A 22,888-nucleotide genomic window follows, 5' to 3' on the forward strand; every position below is an offset into this window, starting at 1 on the left:
GGGGAGGGAGGATCGGAGGGCGCGGGGGCCCTGTGTGCTGAGCAGGCGGGAGGCGGCCGGGGGCCGGGACGCCATGTCCATGGAGGACCCCTTCTTTGTGGTGAAAGGGTGAGTGTGGCCGAGGGCTCCACCGGAGGAGGAGGCGGCGATGCTGTCTGCCCGCTCCTCCCCGCTCTCCTTGCTGGAGGGGGAGGGGAGACAAGTTGAGGCTGGGGAGGGGACAGTGGGGACGGCTTAGCTTTCAGGGCCGTGACCAAGCGTCCAGTGACACCCCCTTCTGGATCTACCTGGACTGCGGAGTCCCAGCCCCTGGGGAGGGGGTCCCCTTCGCCTGTGCGCTGCTGTGTAACTTCTGTGGGGGTCGAGTTGTTCAGCAGCTCTGCAGGTGGGGCGGCGGGGGTGGGGAGGCACGGGTCCCAGCCCAAACTGGGGCTCTAGTGGAGCACGGGTCTCTGCTTCGAAGGAGGGAAAACAGCATCTGGGCAGGAAAAGGGAAATGGCCCTCCTGAGCTTTGTAGTTGGCTTGGACGGGGGTGAGCTCCCATTGTCCATTGAGATCGGAGCGCCGGCCCGCAGACTGGTGGGACCACGACCAGCCCGGAGGCGTCCCGGCACGTTTGCAGGCTGGGAGGCGGGGGCAGGGCTCCGGAAGGCAGCTTAATTCAGTGGGGGAGTTTCACTGAGGAATGGGCCGGGGGGAAAGCAGTCGTTCATGCTCGGTGATGATGTTGGAAGGAAAACAAAATGAAATCGGCCAAACTAAACTTTCCTAGGCTTTCTGTTAGCACCGGGATTTTCCCACAGTGCTAAAGGAAACGAGTGCTTTCTTTCCCACTCCCCGCTTTCACCCCGACTGTTGGACAGGTTTGCTCACTTGTTTTTCCCTTTGAGCTGTCCTGACTCCATCTTTGATTGCTGCTGGATTGTATGGAGATAGAAACTTTAATTGCACTTTATTTCTGTATCAGCTTTGTAGCCATTAAATAAATGCAAGAAAGATGGATTCTGAGGTTGTTACAACCTGTCAGCTTTATGTTTTAAATGTCAAAACAAACAAATCTGCGAACTGTCAAGTGCCCAGAAGGTTAGTACTAATAACCATCCAGTGTCCCTTTGCTTTCAACTAGTTGCTGCTGGCTTCCTGTTTCTGTAGTGGTGCAAGTTGACCTGGTGCCTGGGTGTTAATTTTTTTTAAGGGTTCTTAGAAAAATGTAAACGGTACTTGAAGTGAAATACTTCATTAACCAAGATACAATAAAATATGTAGTTATTGACAATTCCCTAAAAAGGGTTTTCTTCACCTTACTCTAATTTAGATGGGAAAATGTTAAGTTGTAGATTTGTTTTTTAATAATATGTCACTATCCGAAAAATGTTATTTATTAAAAGGATTGATTTAGGGATTAAGTTTTAGATGTTAAAGCTGTGTGTTTCCCCCCTGAATAAAAGTTCTTAAATGCTTAGGTTGCTAAGGTATCTCTGGCACTGGGGATCAGAGAGAATCAGAAATTTTTTTGTTTGATTTTAAATGGGATTTGTGAAAATGTTAAATTGCTCTGCCATCTTGACATTTTTTATTTCCTGAGAGTATCCAATACAGTCTCCTGATGTTTGCTCACTGATTAGATATCACTGCTTTATTGGAACATTGACCTGGCGCTTTGGTTGATTTTGACATTTTATTGTCTGTAATGTGCCTGAAGGAAATGAGATTTTCAATATTTTCTGCTGTGCGTAAGTAAAGTTAGCCACATAGGTGCCTCCGGACTCTATATGTGACAGTATTTGGGAAGCCATGTACTTCTGCTCATTAAAAGTACTGAAAATGCATCACACGATGTGGAAAAATTAAAGACGCCTAGATTGTGGCCCTTACCCCAGGAGCTGATAGTCTAATCTGAGAAACAACTGACCGTAAAACTTAAGTAGAAATGACAGGTGGCAAGTGCTGAAGTGAATACTACAGATGATAAATGCCCCAGGAGTTTGGAGAAAGGTGACTCATTAGGGGTGGTTATGACTGGAAAAGCTTTCGGAGACAGTATTAAGTCTTGCATTATGTTGTGAAGGTGGGCAGAATTTAGGTAAGTCAGGCCTGTCTTAGCTGGACTCTTACCGAGGAGTCTCTCATTGTTCTTCCTGCTGCCACTCTCTTTCCTCTTCCACGCACCCCTGGCTGTATCGGATCAGTTCTATCCAAAATACAATGGGAGCCACAGATGCCATTTCACGTTTCCTAGGAGCCATATTAAAAAGCAAAAATAAGCAGGCGAAATTAGCATCGTCAGCTGAATAGGTTCAAAATATTTCAACATGTGATTGATCAGTAAAGATTATTAATGAGATCGTTAACTTTTTTGAACTAAGTTTTCAAAGTCTAGTGTTTTACACTTACAGCACATCTTAATTTAAATGCTAATTTTTTTTTACATGAGAAATACTTATCTGCGCTTAGGGTTTATTAAACTTAGCTTTGAGGAAGTAGAGTCACATACCCAAACTATTCCGAGCATACTTAAAATTTTCCCAGCAACCGAATTACATATTAGTTTCTCAATTTAAATTAAAAATTTAGTTCCTCAGTCACACTAGGGCATTTTTTAAAAAAATATATTTTATTGATTTTTTACAGAGAGGAAGGAAGAGAGATAGAGTGTTAGAAACATCGATGAGAGAGAAACATCGATCAGCTGCCTCCTGCACACTCCTTACTGGGGATATGCCCGCAACCAAGGTACATACCCTTGACCGGAATCAAACCTGGGACCCTTCAGTCCGCAGGCCAACGCTCTATCCACTGAGCCAAACCGGTTTCGCCACACTAGGGCATTTTAAGCATTCAGTCGTCATGTGGCTTCCATATTGGGCAGCACAGAACCCAAGCAGGGCTTCTGACTTAGTATCACTTAGCGGCTGCCTGTTGCCTGCAGAATGAAGCCCAAGCACTTCATGACCTTCATGACACAGCCTTATCTCCCCTCCTCTCACTCTCCCTGCCCCCATGCCTGGCCCAGTACTGTGACCATGACCCCAGTACTAGATGCTCCTACTCCACATGCGCCTCCTCTGGCTGATTCACCCACACGGCTTCCAGCATCTGGTGTCAGCATCTCCACTGTCTCCAGGAAATGCTTGCTTCCCTTGGCACCTGGAATACCTTATTGCACCTCTTCCTCTGTCTTGCATTATTAGATTATGAGCTCTGAGGGTTGGGACTGTTTACTTTTCCCGTATTTCCAGCTCAGCACCTTGGATCTGTTAGCATAAATGTTGAATGAATACCCTTTGGTGGTGGTGGTGGTTCATGGGTGGGAATGCCAGCAGCAAAGGCCCGAGATGAGCATTGTTTGTTTAGAAATCATCAAGGCAAACATCCCAGGTGGAGTAGGAAGTTTATTTGGGGAGTAATAATAATAATGGCTAACATTTAAAGGATGCCACTCCTCTGCCAGGCATTGTGTGCTAAGTAAGCACTTTATAAGGATTTTCACTTCATAAGAACAGTCCTCTGATGTGGGTATTGGCCACGTTTTAGAGATGAGGAGCTGAGGGGGCACAGAGGAGTTAAGTCACTTGCCCAGGGTTACACAGCTAATAAGTGGCAGACCCAGGATTCAGATGTGAACTGCCTAACTCATACTGTTAACTCTTCACAGGAAGTACAAAGCAGGATAGGGTCAAGGAGAGTCTTATCTTGAGGCCACCAGAGATTTTTAAAGCAGAGAAATTGCATGAAATCAGGGTTTCAGGAAGGTTGATTTGGTAATAGTGTTGGATAAATCAGTGTGAGGAAAGATGAAAAAGGAGACCAGTTAGAAAGCTGCCTTATAAGACAACCCGCTTGGGTCCCCTGCCTGTAGTAGGGAGCTTTTCTGTAATATACCTTTACTTTCGCTAAAAAAGAAAAAAAAGAGAAAAAAAGCTGTCTTATATATGCCATGATGACTGGGTGTTTGAGGCTCATTTTTTACACTGTTGAAGTCTTGTCCGGAGTACAGAGGAGAAAAGCCCACAGCTGGAAGCCGTGTGAGGGATGGGGTGGGGTGCCGACAATTCACCGTGGTTTACACACATGGTCAGTGGTGTAATTCACACTCCATGCCTGAACCTCCTGGCTCTGCCTATCGCCTTTGGCTGCCTGTGTTCTCTCCCCATCCATCAGGGTAGCCTCACTGGTTGATCCTCCGTGTGTTCTCAGGTACTTCCTGTGTGTCTGTGCACCTCCCACATCCGGGTTACTCTGGTACAACTCTCTCCTGAGAGCTTTTCTCTTTTCTACTAATTACTGCACATCCCCCACACACATCCAAGGTGCTGGGCGGGTATCTTCTCTTTCTCTTCTCCTTCCTCCTGCCTATAAGCGCCTGGCTGGTCCATCCTCTTCTCATCCCTCTTCACTCCTGACTCCACACTCTCCTTCAGACCTGTGTCCACTTGGTCATCATGTCCTATTAGTGCCATCACAAGGATATCTCTGGAATCTTCTCCAACGCTCTGGTTTTGGTTTGGTTCCTCTACCCGAGTTCATGTCCATGTCCTCTCCCACCGTACTTTTATTTCCAGGTTCTCAGCTGTGGATCAGTGTTGAAATAATGGCATAAGTAAGCAGAAAAGCAAGATAGTAGGGGTTATGTTGTATTATCCTCTCAACATATCTTATCTATATACTAGAGGCCTGATGCATGAAATTTGTGCAGGGGGCTCGGCCCTCGCAGCCCCGGCTTCGTCCGATAGGTCGTCCGGCTGTCTGGTCTAACTAGCATATTACGCTTTTATTATTATAGCTAGAACCTTTTAGAGTATGAACTCCTTGAAGGCAAGCATTGTGCATCCTGTTCACAATGCTGAGAGAACTCTGTTTGTTGGTATAGTCTCTGTAAAAGAAAAAGAATTCTTGTTGGCAGAGGAGCTTTAGTCCAGTACAATTGGATGTAAGTCATATCTGATTTCCTACTTTTAAAAAATCAGAATCAGATGTTTCATTGTAAAAACAGCGTTACAAACATTGGTTATAAATGCATTGAATGCCTAATACTATAAACGTCTGTTTTTCATTTGCAGAGGTGTAGGGACTCTCCCCGGCTAGGGAAACGCGCACAAAAGTCCAGAGCCAGGAATGAGAAAAGGGAGGGTGCGAAGATGGCCTCCCAACTGAAACCAAATTTGTGTTAAAATTTGTGAAAAATCAGGTTGGATATTAAAGTCGGTCGGCTTCGGGGAAGAGGAGGCATGGAATACCCAGCTGAGGAGTTTAAATTTAATATGTTTCCTATCATCAATTCTTAACCAGGAGGCGGTTTTCACTCCGTTACTGTTCACTTGCCTGTGGTCAAACAGCTTTTCAGGGCTCAAACCCAGGTGTTCTGAGTCCAGAAAGAAAGTCCACTTGTCTGGAGGCTTAACAAAGATGGAATTGACTAGGTCTTTGTCGTGAAAGGTGCCTCGTACTCAGAGTCAGAAGAACTCGGGGCAGGCAGCCAAGATGGCTGAGCCCCAGTTCTCTTATTTGCTCCATGAGTGCAGACTAGTTATCTTGAAAGTTCCTTCCAGAGCTCACCTCCAGTGATTGGGCTTAAGTAGAGGTTGTGCAAGGTGAGAAGTGAGAGGAAGAGTCAGAGAGGACACTTGTCTAGACAAGTTTTGAATCTTGGAAAACAGTGGCACTATTTACTCAGACAGGAAGTTAGAGAAGGAAGCAGATTTTTAACCCCCGTTTTACCTTTTTGTTTGAATACTTGCCTTTTTGTGTGTGTAGGGAGGACATGGTTTGTTTGGTTTTATGCAGCTAAAATACAGGAGTTGATCCTGGGTGAGTGGCTGGGGTTGGAAACGCAGTTGGGGAGTCCGAAAGGGGTCTTTTGAAACTGTGAATGTTGACGAGAACCTAGAAGCTGTAGAAAGACTGCTGAGGGAGAGACACTGGGGCCAGGTGGAGGAAGAGCAGAGAGAAAACTGGTAGAAACTAGAAGAGCACAGTGACACAAAACCAAAGGAAGTGAGAGTTGCAAGAAAATCAATATGAAGGCTGTTGTGTCTAGTGCCTGAAAATGAGAACGAGTTAAGTCACTCACGACTCGGACCTGCAGGCAGTGGTGGCGGTAGCCCCATCCCAGGGGAGCCGTGGAAGCAGCAGCAGGTTGAGGTCAAAACTGTAGGTAACTAAGTCAAGACAACTTTTCTTTTAACCCACAAGAGTAATTGAAAAATGACTGTTGACCCACCCGGGGTGGGATTGTGGGTCATGTGGTAAGTGTACACTTAATTTTAAGAAACAACCAAACTGTTTTCCAAAGGGCCTGTACCATTTTGCATTCCCACCACGAACACATGAGAGTTCCAGGTTCTCTGCCACCTAGCCAGCACTCGGCACGATCAGTGTTGTTTTCTTCTTAAAGCCATTGTAGGTATGTAGTGGCATCTCCTGGTGGATTTAATTTGCTTTTCCTGATGACTAATGGTATTGAGCATCTTGTCATCTCTGTCTTCTGTGGTGAAGGGACCGTTCAACTTTTTTTTGCCCCTTTTTAAAATTAAGTTTTTTCTGTTAAATTTTGAGTTTTTAAAATGTATATAAAAAAGATATGTCATTAGTTCGGTGTGTAAAAGTTTTCTCCCTCCCTTAGTGCCCATTTCCGTATTCTATGGACAACATAACATAAGCACGTGCACGAAGCACTCTTGCATCTTGTGAAATAAGCTGGCTGTCTCTAGGAAAAGCACTTCCCCCCACACAGAATCTCATTTCTACTTGAAAGAATGACTGACAAACTGGTTGTTGAGACTTGCATGTTCTCAGATCTCAAAATTACCTAAAAAATACCTGAGACATTTTCTTTAAAATGGATGGGGCAAACCTGTCTCTTCATGGAAAACACCTGAAAATATTTTTGCAGATGATACAATTAGAGCCCACCTCCCTTTTAAAAAGAATTTTGCAAAGTTTTTATCAACTATTATTATCTTACAAATTCCCAATGCTTAAGTTTTTTCTGATGAGATTGGTGGTGATATTACATGATTTGAATACTGTGTAATGAAATGAGTCAGGTTTTGAAAGATCTGTGATACCCAGGAAAGTAATACTTTCCAAATGACCATTACATGTTGTTATAAAATCACACATGGGTAAAATCCATTACACATACAAGATAGAGCCATAGATTGTAATGTATGATAGTTCAAAAAGTCTTTGATACAGTTCCACGCTCCACATTGCAACATTTAAGAAACTGCCATTTGCCGTGTTTTGGTCCACAATTACCTACAAAAACTATTAAAATACTCGCTTTCCCAACTATATATCTACATGTGGCTGGATTTTATCATCTACTCAACCAACATGTATGCCAAGAGACTGAATGTAAAAACAGACATGAGAATTCCATTTTTTGTGTGTGAAACCATATATTAAAGAAATTTGAAAAAGTAAAAATATTGAACAGTGCCATTCTTCTCATTATTTTTTTAGAAGTCAGTTTTTACGAAAATGTGTTAACATGTAGTAAGTTCATTGTGATTTTTAATTAGTTGATACATATTTTTTAAAATGTCTGTTTGAAATTCTATAGCAACTTAAGTTCTTTGGCGTCTTCAGTCATTTTGAAGAGTGCAAAGGAGTCCTCAGACCAAAAACCCACACACATGGTTTCTGCTTAAGTAATTCCGATCCTGCCTGGTAGTTGGGTGCCGGTGGTGGAGACTGTGGTACGCCCTCGCCTGGGGCTTCTTGGGTTTGAGGTTCTTAGTTCTCAAAAAGGAATTTGTATTTACTGTACAGAATTGGTCAATTTCACATCCTTTAAAATGAGATATTGGTCTAGATCCCGCTCTGCTTTCCCATTATCATAGATGATGTCCCACACTTACAAATAAACCCAGTGCCTCGTGGTGTGGGAAGAGTGTACCTCTTTCTCCACCAAATCAGCTGGAAACCTCGGTAAAGAACAAAAATAGTGGATTTACATCTCACTTCCTTAGGCCTTCCCCTGCTTGTCTCAAATGAAATTTCTCATTAGGACTGAAAGCAAAGGCCGATGGGAGAGGAACTACGAGAGCACTTGCCCAGCACGTAAACTGGGTATGAACTTACCTTGGTAGATGCTTTGCGGGCTGTGGAGCTCAGTGATGTGTTCAGCTTGAGCCCAGCAGCTATATGATTCTCTACTGAACACTTATCCTTTTTGCTCATCAATATTCCACAGACAAAATATTGTCAGATACTTTTCTTCATTTTTGTTAGTGTTCTCTCTTCTGGCACTTGAAATGTCAGCAGGAAAAAATGGATTTAAAGCTACAGACAAGCACCCTGATTGAACACAGAAGAATTGGTTAAGAAATGAAAGAAAAATCAGAACCAATCTCTTAGTTTGGGAGCAGTCAAGTCATTATCTTTGTACACAAGAGACCATCTATAATAATCTATAATAATAAAAGTGTAATATGCTAATTAGACCAGACGGCCAAACAGTGGAACGACCGTCCAGACAAAGCCGTGGCTGCGAGGGCTGAGCCCCTTGCACGAATTTCGTGCATCAGGCCTCTAGTACGATTATAAAATGACACCTTTTTTGGCTTTTATATGTGGTAGTGTTAGATTATAACATTTATCTAGTGGATTTTGACCCAATGGTGGGGGGAAAGTTTTTAAAACCTTGTGACATTATCTAAGGTAAAAGAATACTCAGTCACAACACTTATGACTTAGTCTCTCTCTGACCCAGAAACACACGAATCTGCTTGACAGCATTGCTAAGTCCAGGAACTAATACTGTTGGGAATCTTCTAATGAGGTTTGGGGTTTTTAAATGTCCCAAATAAAAATCCTTTACCTCTAAAAGATTAACCGAGTAAGAGTAGCCGTTTTTACCTCCCCCTCACCTTCATGCCCAAGAAAATAAATGTTAATGGCTCTTTAATTTGTAGTATTGCTTCTAATACTGTGTTAAGCTTAGTGTGTTCAAAGCATAATTAACTTTTTGTCCTTCTCAAACAAACTTGATATTAGAGCTGCTTAAATAATGTCTATTTTATTCTGGACCTCAGCTGAGAATATAATACTTAGACTGTTACTTTAGAGTTTTGAACTTTGATATTTGCCCTTGAAGAGCCTTCTGTAAAGACTTTAAGACACTTCAGGGAATAGTGGTTGCTGCTGAGGATGGTGTGTGACCATAATGTTCACGTAAGTCATGCAGGAACTTGTTTATGGGACATGTCGTCTGTGACACTTCTACTTTCTACCCGATTACAGAGAGGTACAGAAAGCTGTCAACACTGCCCAGGGGTTGTTTCAGAGATGGACAGAGCTCCTCCAGGACCCTTCCACGGCCACAAGGGAGGAAATCGACTGGACCACCAACGAGCTGAGAAACAACCTCCGGAGCATAGAGTGGGACCTAGAGGACCTGGATGAAACCATCAATATCCTTTCCATTCTGTCTGTGCCATTTGGGGCAAACAGACTGATGAACACGTTTTACCCAGATGTCTTAAGCACGTGCATTGGGGCATTTCCTTTTATAATTGATTGATCTTGTTTTTATTTATATGCCAAGGTCTTCTCTAGTGCATGGCGATCCTGCAACACAGCAGCATGGTGCAGTGGTCATGCGTTCGGACCTTGGAGTCAGTCTGCATGTTAAGTCCTGGCTCTGTCAGTTACTGTATGACTTTGAATGCCCTGCTCTGTGCTTTAATTTCCTTTCCAGTAGAAAGTTAGGATAATAATAGTACCTAGTTCATAGGGTTGTTGACAGTTTAACAGGCAGAGGGCTTAGAATGGTGCCTGATACACAGTGAGCTTCTATAAAAGTGTTAGTAGTCATTACTACATAGAGGTACATACAGACCGATGTTACACATTGGTAATTGGAGCTCAAAAGAAATTCCTTTTGTAGACTGCCTTTTTCCTGTTGAGGAAGTGATGTGACAATGTCCATTGGAGAAATATCTTTTTTCACGAAACAGCATTTAGTAAAAGAACTATTATGCTAAGTGATGCTATTGATGTTAAATAAGTCCACTGATCTGACCGACAAACCAGAGCCCTGTAGAAGCTGAAATGACGTGGCCTTTTCCACTGGAAAAATCCCATTTAATAACAACTTTAGATTGAAGACACACCAGGTGTATGTTCTGGGTTCTGTTTTGTTTAAGTGTGATAAGGCATCAAGGAAACCAGACCTTGTCAGGAACACTCCGTTGTCAGCACAGGTTCACATGCAGCCATTGCGTGAAATGCATCATTTCTAGTCATCATAATGACCCCACATACCTTTTAAATTATGAAAAGACAAGTGTGTTCTCTAAAATGAGTGGGACAAAATATGTGAGAGGGTGGGATCAAGATAAGTCTTCCCTTGAAACAGGGGGCAAGATAAAAAGATTGGGGGAGATAGTATGAAAGAAAGAGGACAAAAGTTTTAATAAGTAGTCACCAACCAGCAAATAGTTATTGACTGTACCATGTGCTGGACATTTTGTTAGTTACTGAGATTGGATTAATAAGCAAAACAGTGTACCAGCCCTCATGGAATGACAGTAAGGGGTAGAGAAGGACTCGGGGACAGACAATAATAAGGTAATAGCACAGATGTGTCCTGCAGACCATGAGAGACAAGTCCAGGGAGTCATGCCAGTGTCTGACGTGGGCAGCAGGACCAGGCCGGGCGTGAGGAGATTGGGGGAAGCCCTGCTGAAGAGACCTCCGTCTCCAGATGAAGAAGGGTTAGCACCTCGAAATCAGTGGGAAGGTTTAATGGCAAATGGAAATGGCTTGCAGAAGCTGTCAGGGAGGCCTGGCTGGTGTGGCTCAGAGGTTGAGCGTCAACCCACGAACCAGGAGGTCATGGTTGGATTCCCAGTCAGGGCACATGCCCTGGTTTTGGGCTTGATCCCCAGTAGGGAATGTGTAGGAGGCAGCCGATCGATGATTCTCTCATTCATCATTGATGTTTCTATTTTTCTCTCCCTATCCCTTCCTCTCTCTGAAATTAATAAAAAACTATTTTTAAAAAAGGCTGTCATGGGAAAGGTGATCTCGGGTCAAGAAAGAATAGATACAAGTGCTAGTCAACATCTGGAAGAGCCCAGCCCAGCTGTGGTCAGCCAGAAGGGCTTTATTGTGGACCCAGTCAGGCCTGTGGGTTTTCCCCTGGCAGGCGTCTCCACCCTGAGGCACAGGATCCTCCCACATTTGTGGGCAGAGCAAGTCTGAGAACAGTGAGTGCCAAGTTGACTGTCTTTCCAGAAGCCTTGGGCAGACTTGACTCCTTGCCTGTGACAGAGTCTGTGGTCTAAGGGAATGTGTTTGTGAGGCTGTGGTAATGACATGGCTTTCCCTTGACTTTTTGACCCACGCATAGTTGAAGCAAATCCTAGAAAATTCAATCTCGACGCAACTGAATTGAGTATAAGAAAATCCTTCATCACAAGTACTCGGCAAGTTGTCAGGGTAAGGAAGATGATCTTATCATGTTATTTGTGTGAGGAATAGCCAAACTTCTCAGAACTCTTTCTCTTAATTGTAAACTAATACATCAACTCTGAAACCACTTCTTCATATGAATTGAATGCCAGTTTCTCACATAGACTTTCTCTAGTTGAAAAGAGAGAAATCTGTCTTTAGTATCGTCAGGCATATTTCTTAGAGCAGAAATGAGAGTTGACTGCTGCCTTTGGGAAGTTACTTCTGTGGTATCTACTTGTCCATACCTCTCACTCCTCCAAACCAATAATCTTTTTTCCTCTTTAGTTCTTACTGTACTCTGTATCTGGACTAAAGGAAGCAATACTATTGTAGAAACCATTTGGTTTCTTGATGGATTGGCGATCACTGCATTGTGAAGCGGGACTCTTCTGGGTTTGGATGGCGGCCTCTCACCATCTGAGTTTCAGCTTCGGGAACTCTTGCCACTGTTACCGACATTTCCATATACACTGCCTGACGGGCTTTCTAGAGTTACCCAGAGCAAGCAGGCATCTCTCAGAGCGCAAAACCCAACATAAGTGAACAGATATTTAGTCTCCAATTATTTAGGAAAGAACCCATTGTTTAAAAACCTAAGAGAAAATAGCATTTAAGTCAACTCTTGTATCATTAAGATTTGTTTGTATTTTGAAACTGTATGGCTAAGCCATTTGATTAGCATAACTAGATGTAAGAGAACCAGCTGTCTTGAACATATGTACTAGAAAGCAGCTTCCTGGAGTAAAAAAACTTGGGATCATATCAGTGTTAACATATGGCTTTTTAAGAGTTATCTTAGGCAGGAACCTTGGTCCATGTTTGCCAAAAACTTTATGTCATGTGATTTCCTTTTGAAATTATTTCAATTGGTAGATTATCCCTGAGCTTGAAATATTCTTGCTTCTCATTTTATTCATTAGTTGCCTCTTTATATACATATATCTAAACTGTTTATACACAAACATTTTAATGGGGCGGTAACCTCTTTAGACCTCTGGTGTGCCCCATCTATATAATGGGCATTTGGATTAGACAATCCTAATTTCTGGCCAGTTCAGAAAGCTATTCTGATAAGGAAGCCCTGTTGTTTGATGATGTGTGTTTTGGTAAGGTAAATAATTCCCCCTTATTAATCTTATAAATACAGTTTGCTTCTTTATTTTTGGTAGATTTTCTGAAGGACACGGCTGTAAATGTTGGTATTTTAATGGTGTCTTGCAGTAAAACATATATTTCTTGACCTTATTTATTAAAGTTGTTCTTTCTGAAAGGTGGTATTGTAAATCTTGCAAATTGAAATTCAGAGGTTAATATATTGAAAGTTAAGTTAGTTCTTATTCAAATTGTAATTTGAAGTAGAATCCAAAGTTTGTTTTCTGATATCAGAAAAGGTGTTTAAAGTGCAGTCCTTAAAAAAAAGTGTTGTAAATCAAGTCCGCGCATCATAATGTTATAGCTTCTAGAGCTGAGATCTAAATCATCCTCAGCTATATATGATCCGACTGAATACTGAGCGTTGTTCATCATCCTTGTTTTAATTTAAATAAAGTCTAGCTGAATCCTGTAGAAGAGAAGGAAGCAGTGGGTACTTTGAAAGTTGAAGCAAAGTGGTTATCACTCAGACTTTCCACAGTGGGACTTACGAAAGCTGTGGCACTGTCTGCTCTCCCATTCACTTGTCATGGGTCTCAGAAGAAGTTTCCAAAAGCCTAAAACCTCAACATTTGCATCTGTAAAATAGTCTCCCGGCCAAGAGAAAATTATAAAGTATTTTGGCAGCCTTAAAAAATTGTATTATAGTAATTAGTACTCAGTTCAAATCATTATAAAGTATATTGGATTATGGTTACAGTTGATAAGCAAAATGGCTCATATGTGGCAAAGTGATTTTTCTTCATTGTAAGTAATGGGTCTGTTCATTTTTCTTTCCATACAAAATTATTTCTAATGCCACTCTGGAAATTCACTCCGGTTAGAAATAGTCTACACTTCACATGAGTCCAACTCAAAAATAAAATAAGTGACCTGTTTGTCATGTCACTGTTTGGGAGTTTTTGCAGGTGTTCAGTGGTAATTATCCTGAAGCGCATGGGTGTTCATTATACTTGATGATGCTAGCCCGTGAGCACAGGCGTTTGTGTCTGAGCCCCAAGGTTGCCATTTTCTGACTATATGACCTTGAGAAAGTACCTTAAGCCTTTTTAGATGTCAGTCTCTTCAGCTGTAAAATAGAGACAATGCCAGCTTCATAGGGTCGTTGTGAGAATTCAGAGATAATGTCCAGAAGCATTTAACAGTGTTTCTGGCTTATGGTAGGTTCCCAGGAAATACAAGTTCCTTTTCTCTTTTCTCCGAATTAAATTTAGTGCCCAGGTTACCTCTTTTTAAAGGGAGGTTCTCTTTATTTCCTTTATTCATGAGACTAAAAAAAAAAGCCAAAGAATGTTATCTTTTTGTTTTAAAAAAATTAGTAAGTTATGTGTATTTTGCTAGTGTACAAAATGTTAACTGTGACTCTGTTTCATCTAAGGATATTCATTTGTTTTCTGGTCTCCTCCTTACCTCATTAGGACATGAAAGATCAGATGTCAACTTCATCTGTGCAGGCATTAGCTGAAAGAAAAAACAGACAGGTGAGTAAACCTCTGAGTATAGAGTATCAAATCAAGGAAAACGCAGAGTTAGATGCTGACATCTGTGTATCATGTGACCCAGCAGAAGCCCTGTGCCTGCTGAGCCTGGAGGGAGGCTGGCAGGTTTTGTGAAAGGCCAGTCATCAGCCTGCCCTGCAGCATGGTCAGCTGTCCTGCCCTGCCCTCCTCCCTCCCACCCTCTGCTTCTCTCCTCTGGGGTTCAGAGTGCCCTTACCACACAGCCATTTATTCTGCACCTGCTGGGCACATTCTGTGTGCCAGGTTCTGTTAAGGGCTGTAATTGCTTAGTTACTTGTCTTTTTCTCTGCTGGACCCCAGGCTCCTTGAGAGTGAGGAGGGATTGTGTCATGTTTTTTTTTGTTAGTGGGGTGTTTTTTTTTTGTTTCTTTCTTTTTTTTTCTTCACTTCCAGCTGCTATTGCATTGCATACCTCATAGAATTCACTAGATAGTTAATGACTGAAATTTTATGAAATTTAGAATAAAATGAAAGATATTTGAAGAATCTTGAATGTGTGTGAATTTAATGTGTTAAATTTAAATCTTTCATCATTTTAAATATATTTTCTTTGAGATGAGATCCAGTTTTTATTAGTTATTACAAATGAATCATGAAACCTAATAAATTTCCGAAACCAAAGCACCAATATTAACACATCTAAAATAAAAGTTACAAGAAACCAGCTCTTGAATTTTAGGTATCTTTTTAAAATTAGACACTTTTGTGTATGATAGAAATTCCTTTCCAACTGATAAAATACAGTCCTTTTTAAAAAAACATACATCACCTAAAATATAGAGGTGATTTAGATTTCATTCAGACTCCATAAAGTTACCAATAGTCCATTTATTAGACTCTTAACTCAAGAATTCAGCTCACCATATCTAACTGACTAGGAATCAGCAATTCCCTACTTTATACCTGGAGGTGTGTCTTGACCCACTTAATTTTGAAAAATAAATACAAAAGCTCAGCGAAGGGGAGGGGACTCTCCAAGTATCACCTCACTTAATTTTTCTGTTTCCTTTCCCTGGGTTTCATTTTTCAAGTTATTGTTGTTTTTATTCTTGCTGTCTCCCTACCTTGTGACAGCGAAGTAGGTCACACCTACTCTCCGTTACTCCTAATCTCTAGATAGTATAGTTGAGCATATAATATGTGCATTTATGCATTGCCTTTCCAAGTATGGCTTGGGATTTTGTTTTGGGGTATAGTGAAATGTCTTGGAGTCACAGATTGTGAAGGAATAGCAGGGCCAGGGTCCTCTAAGCACTCAAGCAGGCAGAGTCCCCCTTGCTGCCCCGCCAGTACCTGGTGCTGTGCTGCTTGCTGCCTAGCCAGGACCTCCTGCTCTGGCACCCACACAGAGGCTGGTCTTCCAGTGCCCTGGTCCCTTTCTCCGTTTTCTTTCCCAGTAGAACAGACTCTTGTAGGCCAGACTGATGAAATCTAAGCTACTGCACAATAAAGCATAAACAACTCTTAACAGTGTGTCCTATATCCACCTAACCGTAGCCCATTGATAAGCTAGAAAAAGTAGCCTTTACTCGGCCCAGGAACACACAAGGCCCTAGGGGAGCCCCAGTTCTCTGTTCACAGCTTAATGATGCACTAGAGCCTTTTTCTGACCTGGAAGAAATTAACTATGGGCCTCAGTGTCCTCCACAGAGCGCCTTAGAGTCTGCATCAGACCAGCAGATGTTTTAAATATTGACTGACAACCCGAAGACCAGGCTGGGGCAGAGCCATCCGAAAAAATCCTTGGTCTGCTTTATACCTGAGACAGCCACTGTCCAGCCCTTTTGATTAGACTGAGGCGCTGGTCTGCTGGGAGCTCTCAGGCATCCTGATCCTGCCCTCATAACCATCTGGAATTATGCTCTGCTTCCCAGGCTTCCCCGAGCCTTGCCCTTGACTGTGGCCATTTGACTGAATTCAACCCTGAAAGTCAAGGAAGGTCAGTGTCGGCATCGAGGGGCTTTTGGAGGGCTTTTCAGACAGAGAACCAAGTAATCAGTGAGGCTTTTAACAGTCCCAGAGATAAACAGTAGCTGGTAAGAAGATCTGGCAACTTTGTAAGGAAAAAGAATCGTGGTCACCCCAGGAGCTGGTCCACGCGCAGGGCTGGGCGAGCAGTTACTTCACCAGCCTGTCAGAAAGGCTTGCGGGGATCCTGGTCAGCCTAGACCGAGCTCACATCCCTGCTCTCCTCTTCATGTACGGAAGACAGTCCCAAACTTCTCCTTTCCTTGCTACAAACTTCCTCGAATTCCTACTGGGGAACCTGCCCCTGGCATCTGAGGGCCCTGGTGGTGATACTGACTTGGGTCAGGCACCCATTGTGGCCGTACCTGCCTGGTGATGCAACGCCCCATTCCCGGGGGCGTCTGTGAGGCTTGTAGCCTTTTAGTTCAACTGAGGGGCATTGGGATTTATTCATGGGTTAAATTGAACAGACATTGATGGTTCTTAAACCTTCTGTGTGTGAGACTGTGACTTAGCTTCTTATCATTCTAGGACTCTCTCCCCCCTTAAAAAAACAAACAAACAAAAAAAACAAACTAAAAACCTCTTGGGTCACAGGACTCAAGGTCTCTGGAATCTGTGGGACTGGAACATGGGTCTCTGGAACTTCCGAGGGTGCTAGGCAGAGCTGGCCTGGAGGCTGGGTGCTCTCGGATTGTAAAGCTGTGTACAGGTGGGCGTTTGTCGATTTAAAGTTGACATTTGCATTTTAATGGGACAAATCCCATTGGTGAGACCCACTGGGAGAGTGTGGAGACAGTGCCCTTCCTGGCATCCCTTAAATCGGACCACGCAGGCACCAGCCTGTACCACTGTGAAGGCGGACCTGGGGAAGTCGATGGCGAGCAGGAGAACGCTTTATGTCGGTGATGGAGCACTTGCTCAGAAAGTAACGGCTTTTTCCCCTTCCCTCTCGCAGGCACTGCTGGGAGACAGCGGTGGACAGAAGTGGAGCACAGGAACCCCGGATAAATACGGGCGCCTGGACCGGGAGCTCCAATTAGCCAACTCCCACTTCATCGAGGAGCAGCAGGCACAGCAGCAGGTACTGGGAACCCGCTGCTGAGGACTGAGATGTGGAGGCGGGCCCCTCCCTGGGTCCTCGGCCAGCCAGGGGGCTGTGTTGTTAGGACAGGCAGGCTGGACCAGGGCTTGCCCTGTGGCTGCCTGTGTCTGCCTGTGCAATGATTGCATATATCAAGGGTTTCTGAAGCCCCCTCTACAGCACAGCTCTTTCACGAGAACCAAGCTTGATTAGGTCTCTGAGGAAAAGCAGACCAGACCTCCAAAACGGACAGACAAGCCACTGGTTTAAAAACAAACAAAAGAACCCGTCTTCCCCCACCTCCACTCATATATTCAGTTTCTCGTTCATTTCAACAAAGGCACACTTTCAGAAGAATTGAATCCTTTTTTTTTTCATCAAAAATTATTACTGGTTCCATTATACATGAAAATGGTTGCTTGAGTGGAGGTGAAGGGTAGAAGGAAAGGGAGGTTGATTATCTCTGTGATGTTGCTTTTGACGTGTAGTTGGAATAAAAGGAAACTAATAATAATATACCTGAGGATTTGAAGATTATCTACCCATTGAAGCTCTTGGTTCTTAAATATTGTGTTATATATATATTATATAGGCTATATGTTCTTTTGCCATCAGCATGTTTGCTTAACCAGCTGCCTGCTTAAATTGCTATTAACCAAGCAAATTTATAAAAATAAAAAGGAGGAAGCTACCACACAGTAAATGAAACATTTATCATCCAGCAATTATCCTTGAGGTAACTTACTGTCACAGGCCGCCTGTGTGTGTCCTTGAGGAGGGAGGAAAGGACTCTGTGTGTGTGGTTTTCCCACGTCCAGAGCTTTGCCAGACGCTCTGGGTTTAAGTCAGCTGTGGATTGAGACCCTGACCCCGGCACTGGCTTCCTCTGCCCAGCATCCCCGTGCCTCCGTGATCACTGCACGGGTGCTCTTGGCCATTGTCTGGTCCCTTGTTGGACTCCAGCCAACAAGAATCAGTCTCTCTTGGTGGCTTTGAGCCCCGCTGACTGTTCACAAGTCGGATCAGCAGGAGATATCAGAAGCTTGACAATCCAGCCTTTGGAGCGGTGTGTTCTTAGAGACGCCGGTCTGGTCCTTTGATTTCTGGGCTTTGCTTCTGAATGAGAATTGTCCCAAGTTGGCAGAGAAGGTAGCAGCTGCCGGAGTGCTGGGCTTGGAACCAGGTGAGACGGCTTTTAATTGCTTGTTTCCCGTTTCTCTGGCACCAGCTGATCGTGGAGCAGCAGGACGAGCAGTTGGAGCTGGTCTCTGGCAGCATCGGGGTGCTGAAGAACATGTCCCAGCGCATCGGAGGGGAGCTGGAGGAACAGGCAGTGTGAGCACCAGACGCCCCTCTCGGGGCCATGAAATTGAGGGGAAGGGCCATCTTACAGGACCCCTAACAAGCCTGACAGTTACGTGACTAGTAAAACCCAAACTATTTTATTTATAGCTACATCTTTATTGTTTTATAGACTTGCCCCTCCAAAAGAAGCAGATTGTCAGTTAAAATATTCAGCAGGGTTTGGGCAAAGTTATGGTGATTATTATTATTTTTCAACACCTGCAAAAACACAAATTCCTCTGAGCAAGTACTTGAAGTGTGGTTGGGACTGGGACTGGGACTGGGAAACAGACATGTAATCTCTGGAGGTTTGTGTCCTGCAGAGGATCGGACATGAGCTACTGTTATCATTCCACGACTCTCCCACTACATCTTACATTTCAACTTCATGAGAAAAGCTTAAAAATTTAACTCCAATTAATACAAAATATTCCCCTTCAAACATCAAAAGTAAAAATACACCAGGAAATATAGCTGGAGTTATTTGGTTTTTCCTTCAGCACAATCTTTTTTAACTCTGAAGGATGACATCAAAATCAGCATTTTTAAATGCTACTACATACCTTTACCATTGTATAATATTTTTCTGAAAAGAAAAAAAAAAGATAATCTACTAGAATATATCAGAAAGTCTTCTATCTCGATTTTATGTTCAGTGTTATACATTCATTTATTATAAATTCAAACCGGCACTTGTTCAGGGAGGCCCTGGGTATCGTAGAGGAGCGAACAGAACAGTCAGTGTCTCTGCCATCAGAGAGCCTCCCATTTACTGGGTAGACTGGCTGTTATGTAAATGAATGCAAGTCACGCATTGGTGACAGAGGAGGGGGACCTGCTGTGAGGGGGAAGTGCATGGTGCCTTGAGAGCCCTGGCTTAGCCCAAGCTCAGAGTTCTCTGCAGAAATATTCACGTGTGTGTTTATGGGGACTGCCCCAGGCCCTGCTGAGGCCCTGTTTAAATTCCAAAAATTCTGAATTAAGAAACATATCTGTCCCAGATAATAGATTGGGGGCTGGAATCCCAGTGTTGCTGGCTGATGTTTGCTCAAACTAAGGCCTAGGCCCTGACCGAATCCCACGGCCCATGCATCGCCCAGGCTGTGTGCTGATCCGCTGCCTTCCCCACACCTGCTTCTCTCTCTAGCATGCTGGATGATTTCTCCCACGAGTTGGAGAGCACTCACTCTCGGCTGGACAATGTGATGAAGAAACTGGCGAAAGTGTCGCACATGACCAGTGGTATGTATGGTGCTTAATTGTAGGAACAGTCGCGGGGGTTCAGATCCCTTTCCTGTGGCACATTTTCCCACAGCTGGTTGGTGGTTGGTGGCCTTTCTCCTGGTGGAGCCACTTGCTTGCCAATTACAAAATCCTTTTTTCTTTTCTTTTTCTCCTATTTCCTTGCCAAAATGGGGAACTTATTTTAAAATAGTAATTAAGGAGCCAGTTACTGTTTCCCCTGGACTGGCTTCATTGAAAGGAAAACCCTACCATTTCAGAATAAGATGCCCTGGCAGATCTAATTTAAATAGTTTATATTTAACTCCGCCCTGAAACATTCCAGCAAATTTGCACCAGGATGGGGATGAAAAAGTAACATCTTTCAAATTAGTTACTATATAGGAAGATGTGTTCCAGTGACCGTATTTTATTACTGCAACTGATGTCCCCTATTACAGAAGAAATAACATTTTTTAAATCAAAGAAAATGCAGGATTTCTTTTTTTTCTCTTTACTTGATGGGGGTGGGTTGGCGAAAGGAGGAACTGAGATATGCCTTGAGGTAATTTAAGTATTCTTGAACCAAAACACCGCCTTCCCCGTGAGAACTTCCTGTTTCTTGACACCTCGTTTTCCTATTGGTTTCCTGGTCAGGTACATGGCAGAGAGTCTAATAGTTTAGCCTTTTGAGGCAAAATTTAAATATATGTGTATATTTGCTTTTCAGCAGTTTAACTCATAGTCAAGTTACATTAACAGTTCTCTGGGCCTCAGTTTCTTACTGATTAAAAATTAGGGGGATGCCTGGCTCTTACGGTCATTGTGAGGATTAAATGAGATAGTAATAACTAATGTTTAGCAGTGTCTCCCATGCATTTTAGTACTTAGTAAATGTTTATTTTAAAAAACCATAAGACAGGAAGAAGATGGCCCTAGGGGGCAATGACCTGGTAGGTCCAAAACCAAGGGAAGCTCATAGCGAGGCTTATGTCCTTCTTTCTTCCCAGGATCAAGTGTGTTTGTGCTTCTAGGAGGCTCGTCATTTTCTGAAGCAGGCACAACTTAGTTCATCTTTGACACTTTGAGAGAGAGGTTTGCAAAGTGGTTTTTTTCTGATTCCCTCTGCTCTCTCCTCTTCCACCCTCACCCCTCTGTTTAAAAAAAAAAAAGCGTTAATGAAGTATTATATAATCAGTTTAACCACCAGCCCTCTCACTAGTGTATGTATTAGTCGCAGTCAAGTAGCTACTTCAGCACCAGTTTTGTTGGGGAAGAGCAAACGAACAAAGATGCTCTGTATCTGTGCTTCCCGGCATGCCGGGTATGAATAATTTAGAAAAGTACTTGCATTGTGATAAGCTGTCCAGTGTGTATAAATAGCACCGAGACTTGCTTATGTTTTATTCTACTTTCTCCCGAACGAAAGGTTTGGGGAGCAAAGTAAGAATTTACTTATATTTGTCTGGGAAAGGGAGCCAGGGAACAGAGCTTTTGGCCTGAAAGGCCCTGCAGTTGGGACAGCTTGCCTGTGGTTTTCATTCCCATCCTTGCTTGCTGCCCGGGAAAGATTGTCCAGGGCCTCCTGCTTGGTGGTGTCTGTTTCAGGTTGAGGACACGGCAATTTGTATTTGTCTCCATCCTCCTTAACTTTTAGGAAAGTTTACTGCTTTTTCATCAAACCTGTACATACAGAAAGTATATTAAGACACGCTGAAGTTTGATTAGACAGTAACTGAACACACGTCCTACGGTTCTTGAGAGCCCAAACATCTGGGCTCCCATGGCCGGCTGCTTACCCAAGAGAGACACCATCTTGTCATTTTCCTACCCGATGTACATTCTTTTAGGTAGATGCCAGGGTTTCCTTCCCCCGACTTTCTGAATTCTACTGTTCATCTTTTCTCTTTAGGGGAGGGAAATATTTTGGGAGGAAAAAAACCTACCACTGGTGTTTCCTTTGTTCCCTGCGCTCTTTGAGGCAAGTGGTTAGGACTTTTCACTTGAGGTCCCAAAAGCCCTTGTGGTTAGTCCCACCCCTTCCTCTGGAGAAGTCAGCTCAGGTAACAGCACCCTGAGGTTACCTAGTTCATGCTTCGTAGAAGCAATTTACCACTTCAAAGGAACATGGCTTTAAAGAGCATTTCTGGGCTGTGCTAGCTTGTGTGATGGATGTTCTCCTTGATGAAAACACCTACTTAATGCAATCACAGAAGAGAAAGTGATGGGGGCGGGGGGCGGGTTGGTAGAAGCTAATGGGAAGCCAGAAAGTGGAAAGCTGGTCAAATGTTGGAAATCTGGTTTTGAACGTGGCAGGATGCCTGGGGGTGGGGGATGAGTGCAGGAATTAGGTGTGAGATGGGAGTGGGGTGGTTAGGAAGCAATCACCTGGACTGTTTTGTCCCGGAAGAATATGGACTATTTTCAATGACAGTGGTTTTAAATTATTGTAAACATTTAAAAATAGATGAAAGAATGTCAAGTTACTGTAGTGTTCTTCACCATTGATCATTAAACAGGCTAAAAATAGCTTCTGGAGTAGGCCAACTGCCTACTTTGGAGTTCTGCTTCAGAAAAGGACTTAGTATTGCCTGTGGAAAGTCATACAATCTTGATTCAGATCTTTTTATAATGTGATTCTCAGTAGCCATGGTGTGCTAAAATGTGCAGGCTTTCAAACAACCTCTGATGGATCAGTATTCATTGATAGTTCTATTTAAATGGAATTCTTATTTGTAGCAGTTGACCTACATTTTCACAGGCTAGTGAAACTTTGCTATCAGACCCCCTGTAGGAAATGGCAGGGCTCACCAATGGAAAGACCACTCGCTTTCTACCTCTTCCCAAGGTAGCCAACCATCTAGACGAGGACAGCATCCTGTGCTGTGGGCCCTAAGACTGCGTGAGGGTGTTCTTGTTCAGCTCTCACAGCAGCCCTGTGAGGCAGCTGTTGTGGAGTCGGGACTTGGTCTGCAGCTGGGATTCCCCCGGGGCCTGCGTGGGCCCCTCTGTCCCTCAGGGCCTCCTTGCTCTCAGCCATTTAGATGGACTCCAGCCACCTTGTTGCCTGTGCCTTTTCTAAATTGTTGGTGGGGTAGAAAGTTTCAGAAAAGACAGTTCACTGTCATTCAC

At 43.4% G+C, this 22,888-nt stretch overlaps 1 protein-coding gene across 2 annotated transcripts in view; it reads left to right on the top strand.

Annotated features, from left to right (window-relative positions):
• The first annotated feature begins 6 nt into the window (after positions 1 to 6).
• The window catches only part of STX6 (syntaxin 6), a 29,826-nt gene continuing 6,944 nt past the window's right edge, over positions 7 to 22,888 (top strand). For both annotated transcript variants that reach the window (XM_015570045.1, XM_006754487.2), the window contains exons 1-7: positions 7 to 108; positions 9,251 to 9,420; positions 11,358 to 11,452; positions 14,038 to 14,100; positions 17,066 to 17,191; positions 18,420 to 18,526; positions 19,683 to 19,777. In XM_015570045.1, coding sequence (XP_015425531.1) covers positions 74 to 108; positions 9,251 to 9,420; positions 11,358 to 11,452; positions 14,038 to 14,100; positions 17,066 to 17,191; positions 18,420 to 18,526; positions 19,683 to 19,777 — 691 coding nt within the window. In that variant the 5' untranslated portion in view covers positions 7 to 73. The remainder of the gene's footprint in view (positions 109 to 9,250; positions 9,421 to 11,357; positions 11,453 to 14,037; positions 14,101 to 17,065; positions 17,192 to 18,419; positions 18,527 to 19,682; positions 19,778 to 22,888) is intronic.

Source organism: Myotis davidii, unplaced genomic scaffold, assembly GCF_000327345.1.
Source record: "Myotis davidii unplaced genomic scaffold, ASM32734v1 scaffold591, whole genome shotgun sequence".
NCBI classification, from domain to species: Eukaryota; Metazoa; Chordata; class Mammalia; order Chiroptera; family Vespertilionidae; genus Myotis; species Myotis davidii.